Raw genomic sequence first — 8,489 nt, 5'->3', positions numbered from 1 at the left:
ATGAAACTGTTTGGTGAAGGAAGAGGAGGTTGGATTGTGTGTAGTTTGCAGTTTTAGTTAAGTTTAACATCTATGAATAATAAAATGCACCTGACAAAACATTTGCATGCATCTCTATGGGGGACCCTGACGTATGGCTAACTACATTCAACCCCTGAATTTAGTTTGAATGCATAAAATATATAATAAATATCAGATGTTCTATATAGCTTCATAAACTTGTTTTTAAAGCTTCAAAGTTTATTCTGAATCCTGGAAGCAGCAGATGTTCACAGTCCCCAGAGGCTGCATCCCAGTACCTGTGATGATTCCTGTGGGGTTCACATGAGGTTCACTTTTGTGGTTTTGAGTGAAATGTATCACCAGCTATGGGATGGATTGCCATGAAATTTTGGTACCCACCTCCATGTTCTCCTCCTCGAGATGAATTGAAATAACTTCAGAGATCCTTTAACTTTTCATCCAGCGCCACCATCAGGTCAAAGTTTTGATTTGTCCAATACTTCGCTTTATGACCAAATAACTGCAAAACTAATCACATTCCCATCGGCATCAGCTGAACTTTGTGTTTAGTGCGAATAATGTGATGTGTTAGCATTTAGTACAGCCCGACAGAGTCAAACATGGCTCTAGGCTCTAAGTCTTGTTCTAAGCACATTGTGGGAGTTTTATCTTTTTTCATACCTTTGCTCAGAACACTTTACATTCAACTAAAAGTTATAAACCTTCTGGACTCAACTGACTTTTTAGCACCATGGCTAACTATCTCATCTCACTTCTAACTGCTCCTAGAAGCTCTCCATTCACTTTACTCATGATATACTCTTTGTGTGTTTGTATGTGTTCTGCCAATCCTCGTGCTTGTCTTAGAAATGATTCATTCATTTTGTTAACCATTCGTGTAAGAGCAAATACAAATTATCTTTTGCTCCAATGGTTGTCATGAACCACTCTCCCTCCAAATGTTCTAACCAGTCAACAAAGCATCTTTGCTGTGGTTACATGCTGTCATTGCTACTTAAAGGCCGACATACACACACAGCTTTATTTTGTGATAATTGCATCGAGTCTCACCCTGAACTAGAAGTGTCCCTAATATCATTTTTTAAACCAAAAAACTCAGGCAGTCTGTCATAGCAATTAACTTGTCCTTCTTCTCAATTTTGTGCTCTATAAAACTGTATGACACCAGCGATTTATGTGGAATAATCTCTTTGTTGAGCCTTGCTCTGATAGATGACAGTAAATTCATTTCAAAAAATGCAAACTAACTGTCCAAGGTCAAAGGAAGTGACTGTTTTAAAAGACACATTTGAATGGCGAAATGAAATGGCATAACTCTGAATCTCATTGAATTAAACAGCAACCCTATACAGTTAGTGTGTGTTTACAAAAAGCTGACATACAGTCTTTTGAAAATGGATGTGGAACTGAACATTCAGGGGGAAAATCGTAATAAGAAAGATGGAGGGGGGGAATGAGAGAAGTTACAGGAGAGTTGCTTTTGAGGGAGGAGCAGTGCTCTATCACCCTTATGACATTGTCCAATTAGAGCATATGATTAGTGTAGACTGTCTCCAGTGAAAATGAATCTATCAGCTCGGCTCGGATTGCTACAGGTCCCTGCAATTTAGCTACCACTTTGTCTCTGTCACCACAGAGCTGCTAATATAAAACCGACAGAATGGATGATTTCTACTTAAGGCGTAGCTTGATTGAAGCTGATTACATTTCACAGAGGTTTATTATATTTCCATAATATGTGCGCGTGGTGTAGGGTGTGTGTGTGTGTGTGTGTGTGTGTGTGTGGGTAGGTTGCGTGTTTGTGTGGCTTCATGCGAATGTTTGTGAAAGGAAGGACTGGAAGTGATGGGATATGTCTTCTTAATGTGTTTTGTCTCTTCCAGGCTTCCAGAGCCGAGGGCAGACCCCATCGACCCACGGGACTTTGATGACAATGATTCTGGACCATCCATGGACCACGCCCCCTGATTTCAGCGACACCAGACTCTTCCTACATCCAACTGTCCTTCAATGTCTGCTTCAGCCAGCCATCAGCCCCTTTGAGCTGTCAGGCTGGCCCTCGCTCTGTCAGCCTTCCCCCTTTTACCACCCCCTCCCCTCCCGGCGCCTGCTGGCAGAGAACTGACCTTGAAGAAGGCTGCGGTGACAAATATGGATGGCCATGTCTTTTCTGCTCTCAAACTTTTTTAATTCCTCACTCGCTACTAACTTTCTTTAATTGAAGCACACAAGTTATGTGCAATCAATTACCATCAGGCTCAATTTCCACAGCCAGTCAGATCCTTGGCTTACTGGTGAGCCTGGCTGACTCAGAGAGGAAGCCCGGGTAGGCAGCCGAGCGGAGCATCTGTTAAGCCCAACAGATGTCAGGAATGGGAAATTCGGTGACATGGTGCGCTTCACTCTTCATTTATTCGCAATATCATTTCGGTTCTGTTGTTTTGACAAACGCTGTGGCCGCTCGCAGACATAGAAAGGGAACATTTGTCAGATGCCACAATGCCTTACATCGTTGAGAGAATATATTATAAGTGCTGTTCTGGGTATGATATTTTTATTGTTTAAAAAAGAAAAAAAATACAGGAAATCTAAGTGTCTCTAGCTTCTGATCTTTAATGTCGTCTCTGATGCTTTCCATCATCCCGTTGCGTTCACCCCTCCTTCCTCTAGATCCCCTGCCTTACCCGCTGATTCTTTATGCTTGTAGATTTGGCACACTTCCTTTTGTGCTTGTCAGATCTATTATCAGAAGCGGGGGCCATTTTGACACCTATTGATTGGTGAATGTTGCTGAGTCTTTGTTAGGTGAAAATCGAACTGTAATTTGACTGTGCAAAATAGCACTCCGCAGTATCAGCTCTCTGTGTACTGTAATGTAAAGGCTCATTACTCCTGGCCAATCTGCAGCATATGACGGATTACCGTCCGGACAAGCATATGCACTTTCTACCTTGACCCGCTCAGCCATAGCTTGCATTCATGATGTACCACCGCAAGTCCGTCTGTATCAGCAATTTGTTTTAATATGATTGATTCTGTTGCCTTAAATTTAAAATTGAAAGCTGTGTCACCCATTATACGTGGGACATGTTTGACAACAACATGACTTCACCACTGTACCACTGCACTAAGATGCACTGAGAGTTGTATACTTACCCAAGGGAAATGTTGTTTTGTCAACAGCCTATTGAAATAACTCCAACAGCTCATTCGTTATTCCAGTGTAACAGACAGACAGCAGTCTGTCTGTCTGATGTTTCCTTTTGTTTTTATTTGTCTATTTTTTTCTTAAATCTATAAATAAACAGCCTGTTTTTTAGATTGGATGCTGAAGAAGATGTTCATATTTCTACTTTAGGAACAATTCCTGCATTATCTGTTTCTTGCAAAACACTACAAACACCTGAAAACCATCAGTCATCCTAGACACTATTATCAGAAAACCTTAAAGGCATGTGATGATGAATGGAGACAGGAAGAGAGGTGAAGTGGTGTAAAGCGGAAATTCAGGAAGGCGAAGATTTCGGGTTTTCTTTCATCAAAATTCAAAGCAGCAACCCATCAAGATAGGACTGGGAATAGGAGGTTTGGGAACAAAGGGGGGTGATGGAGCAGGAGAACTCTTTAGGGTCTATGCTTCTCTAAAGATGCATTTAAATGCAGACTGGTTTCACGCCTACAGACCAAAACAAGCCAGAACCCACTTTTCATCAACTCACAGCCACAATCAGAAAGCCTTTGTCTCACCCCTGCTCATTTTTCTTTATCACTTTTCTTCTCGGATTCACACCATGCAGCACACACTGGTCTCAGACCTGCTCTCTACCTGAGCTGCTTCATCAAGCCAAGAATGCTTCCTCAGCATGTCCAGTCTCCCCACATTGAGATATTGACCGAGAGAAAACTCATTTAGCCGGTGGTCATTGCTATCTGGGTGGTAACACATCTGGGGTTTGCTTTCTCTTGTGAGTTTCCCTTTACAGAAATAATGGGGCTTAATGATTTACCGCAGGAGGCATTGATCCTCAACATTCACTAAGCTACTGCTGACTGACCAAGCACCAGAGCACTCAAACCCCTTTAGAGATTTTTTTTTTCTTGTGTATGTTTTAGTGTGGCTGCAACTAAATTGATTTAAGTTAGCTGGGAGGAGGCATAGCCATATACAAGCTCCCGCGCTATCAAAGAGAAGCTGGTTTCGGCGAATAATCGTTATCCCGTCATCTGTCGTGGAGTCCAGCCTGATCAAAGAGATAATAACAAACCTGAGGGGTGGGGGCGCACAATGTGCCTGTTGTCTGAGGAGGAAATGGAGAGGAGAAGATTGTCTGATCTCATTTAGCCAGGAAGACCACAAGGTTCCCTTTTTTTCCACACCCAATTACACCTGCTCTTCCAGGTTCACTTCACTGAACATGTTCACACAGAGGCACAAAGATGTGCAAATAAACACAAGCACATCCGTAAGACCTCCGTTTTACTGATGGGCAAAAAGAGACTATTTGTGTATTTGTATTGACATGAATTAATTGCTTCATGGGTTGTGAGATTGAATTAGCTACGTGACATGCTTGCTAGTGGTGATGCAGCTTTGATTGCTGCCTTTAATAGAGCCTATTTCTCTCTGCCATCATTTAAAAGACAGTTGGAGGCTGTGGTTTCACAGTAATGGAACAGCTCCACCACCCATCAGCCCACCATGACATGCCTTAATGATTCTGTTTATTAGCATGCAAGAGAAATAGGAAAATTCTCTAATAACAGACCACGTATTTCCCTAAGACATATGTATGTGTGTGTGTGTGCTGCATGTGTGTCTGTATGTGTGTGCTTCTAAGTATTTGTGAGGATGAGCATTAGCCTGTGAGAAATGACAGTTTATCTGCAGAGACCCACACCTCCGCCCTTGCTCAGATTGCATGTTCTTGTACCATTCAAGAGAATGTATTGCTTGTCTCACAGTAAATGCACTTTCTTATTCATCTTTCCCTTTAGCCCCTTCACACACACACACACACACACACACACACACACACACAAACACACACAAAGGAAACAGGCAACCGTCAAGGGATGCTAGCCCCATACGTTTTACATTTTCCACCATTTGCCTTGGTTTTAACCACTCACACATAACAAAAAAGTGATATTTCATGATTGTTCTCTACATTTTTTGTTTGTATTCTTAGTCACAACCTGCACAACCACCTCCAGCTTGTCTCCATCTCATTTACTATGTTCAACAAAAGGCTAAAGCGAAAGAATAGAAAATATGGGAAAAAAAATAAATAAATCTCTTCTCAGTTGTCTTTTTGGCTCATATGAGATCCAGTCGATGAGATTGTGGCAACACAGGTTGTGGACCATCTCAGACTGACTGACAGCAGGCATCTGTCAGAGGTGGCAGGTACAGACGGCTGTCTGGCAGCCCTAGCTCATGAACAATGACTGGGTGGAGACGAGACGGGCCAGGGAATCCATCTCTCCTCTCGACAGCCTCCATCACTCTTACATCCCAGAGTCAGCCAAGACATCTTAGGTCCTCTGTCTCTAACCTCTGAGCAATCTTTTCCTGTCTGAACGTCCTACTTGGACAAGTAAAGAAACTGTAGAGTGGGTAGGGAAAGGAGACTAAGGGGATGTTGTGATCAAAAGAGCAGCAGGTGAGCAGGCTCATACCAGGGTTTAGAATGAGGATTAGAATTTAGAATTAAGTTTGCTGTGGAGAGACATAAAATTGGTCACATGCAAGGTAATAGAGATGGGGATCACGATGGGTTGGATGCAGTGGAAAGGAACCGGGATGCTTGGTTTCCTCCAGCTGATAATGGAACGTGCCTCAATAAAATGAACATCCCGCCTAGATAACACCCACTGCTCTTCCTTTTGCGAGCTGTAACACATTATGCTCCCTCTGTCACAGATGTGATGAATCATCCCCACAACAAGGATGAATGTTGAATGTAGAGGAGTGGGCGGCAAAATATAGCATTTACAGGCTGGCTCTGCAAAATCTCTGCCCAAAGGTACGTGGAAGCAAAAACAATATATGTCTATAATGTAATATCAACACAGAATATTAAATTTTGTCGACACAAATGTGTGAGTGTGTATGACATCCAAATAAGATGTATTACATTAGAGATGTGAGGTGTGAGTTTCTATGTTTCACAAAAGTTTGACATCCACCCACGCTCGCTATTCACTAAAACCCTGCCAACCTGACTTGATCCACTCTAGTTTTCCGTCCCGTCTCTGCGTCGCTCCCCATCCCTCCTCATGCCTCTCATCATTCATGCTGTGTACACAGCCTGTCCCTTTCTGGTTGCTCAGGCTCCTCCGGAGCTTGTTAATTGCGTCCGTGACACAGGTCTGTGTGTGAAGCAGCAGTAGTAATTGCTCTGGCCTGGCCTGAGAAGAGGAAGGGGTGCGGCCGTCTGGCCGCCGGGTCTGCCCCAAGGCTACTAGATTAGATACATGCTTCCATGTTTGATGAGATGGATAGCATTAGCAGTTTTATCAGGGACATAACTCGTACTGCTGCCGTAATTAGGTTTTCTATACCTCACATACTGTATAAATGTGGTATATGTTTTTCCTTTGCTGTTTAGTTCACCAGTGGCTGGAAAGCACTTTGTACAATACTATGATAACCTTTAAATTACTGCTGGGACACTGTATTATCCATTCAGTTTCTTTGTTTCACGTCACCCTTATACAGCGAGATCAAATGCCTGCACTTTGCATAATTTGTAGACCCAAATGCACAAGAGTGGCAGACTTAAATGCCTGCTGTTGTACAAATAGCTTTCTTGCAGTTAGTAGCTTCGTGTCAGTGGCCCCCATTCATCAGGCTGCTCTGGGAAAGACTGTAGATTCTACCCAGCATATTATCCTAAATAAATCGAAAGCAGCATTCGGAGGGAAAGCAGTGAAATAAATTGACCATTTGTATATAAAACACCCCAAAATGTTGCAGTTTGATTTATGAAAAAGAAAGGCTTGGCACTGGAAAATACATAAACCTACATATATATATATATATATATATATATATACACACATACATACACACAGTATATGCTGAAATGTATTCTAGTATTCTAGTTGATACATGTTGATGGAGCTGATGTGTAGTTGGGGTTCTGGCACAGTTTCACTCACTTGCAATGTGAATGAGACCTGGCACAGTAGCTCAGTGGTTAGCAGTGTATCTTCGCAACAGGAGGCCCTGGGATTGAACTCTTCCAAGCCCGAGTGGGATGTGTCCTCAAATAACAAGGTATTAGGAATGTACCTAACTTTACCACTAACCAACGCACTGGCCTCAGGACTGGATTTGGTTCCTTTGGGGCTGTAACACAGCTGCCCACTGCTGCTAAGTACTCTGCATGGGTCGGATACAGAGGACAATTTCCTCACAGTGATTAATGAAGCATAACATAAAAGGTGTTGCTTCAGTTGCTGCCAGGATTAGTGAGAATGTAAGAAGCTATTATATTATCACTAAGCTTTGTTTTAACTAAGAGGTAACTCCAGCATACTTGTCTTAAAAATTAGATATGCAAATGTGAAATCATAACCTATCATTCCATATCCTTACCATTCTCGGCTGTATTTCACAGTCTGCCATACAGTGCTAGGCACCCTGTATTGTGGAATAACAAACTGAAATTTACATGTACTTGTTCAGCAAGTCAGGAGGAATATGCCAAACACCCACCCAGAGAGAGGGAGTGTGAGAGGCGTAGAGAGCTCGTTCATCTCTTGTGTGAAGCCTGCGAGAAGTCAGGTATGTAGAAGTTGCTTTTCTTATTGTGTTAGATCAAACAGTTTGAAACCAGTCTGGTACAGTATATGTTTGCTTGACATGACTCAGGTTCAGGGCCTGTAGAATACAATGGCTGTTTATACAACCACTAACCAGGTTGTGGCTTCGTGGGTGTGCCCTGATATCAGCCAGTGCTCATGGGTTACACTGTGCAATCAAACATTTAAAAAAGAAAAAATAGCAGCCTATAAAGCCAGGAATTCTAGTAGTTATCGTTGCACAAATCAGCCACTTTGCTCTTTGAAGTTAGTGTGAGCAATTTCCAAGCAAATATGATTGTGATTTGCATGGTCATTTGTAAGATCAGATTTGATTGTACAGAAGTAACAATGTGCTTTAATGCTTCTCTCATAATATTTTCTAGTTAGATATACAACACATTTATTGTTGTATTGTATATAAATTGATGTATACTACAAAGTGTTTTCACAGAGCATTATTTCTTTATGAGGGGCAATGGCTTAGACAGCGAATTAGAAAGCATATATAGAAAACAGACATGTGGGAATGTCAATAGCAGTAAGAATTTGTACAGTAAACAAGATTTTATCCATGTAGTTCTCTAATGACATGTTGTATTACTCTCTGTCCTTGTACTTCCCTCCTACACATCCTACAAATGTTTCTTCAGCCG

At 42.0% G+C, this 8,489-nt stretch overlaps 1 protein-coding gene across 1 annotated transcript in view; it reads left to right on the top strand.

Moving 5' to 3' along the window:
* trim44 (tripartite motif containing 44) overlaps window positions 1–3,350 on the top strand; it is a 43,327-nt gene extending 39,977 nt beyond the window's left edge. The window contains exon 6 of the mRNA XM_056388414.1: window positions 1,908–3,350. Within this exon, the coding sequence (XP_056244389.1) occupies window positions 1,908–1,992 (85 nt within the window). The 3' untranslated portion in view covers window positions 1,993–3,350. The remainder of the gene's footprint in view (window positions 1–1,907) is intronic.
* The last annotated feature ends 5,139 nt before the right edge of the window (window positions 3,351–8,489 follow it).

This window comes from Seriola aureovittata, chromosome 10 (genome assembly GCF_021018895.1).
Source record: "Seriola aureovittata isolate HTS-2021-v1 ecotype China chromosome 10, ASM2101889v1, whole genome shotgun sequence".
NCBI lineage: Eukaryota > Metazoa > Chordata > Actinopteri > Carangiformes > Carangidae > Seriola > Seriola aureovittata.
This window is presented reverse-complemented; position numbering and strand designations above follow the sequence as displayed.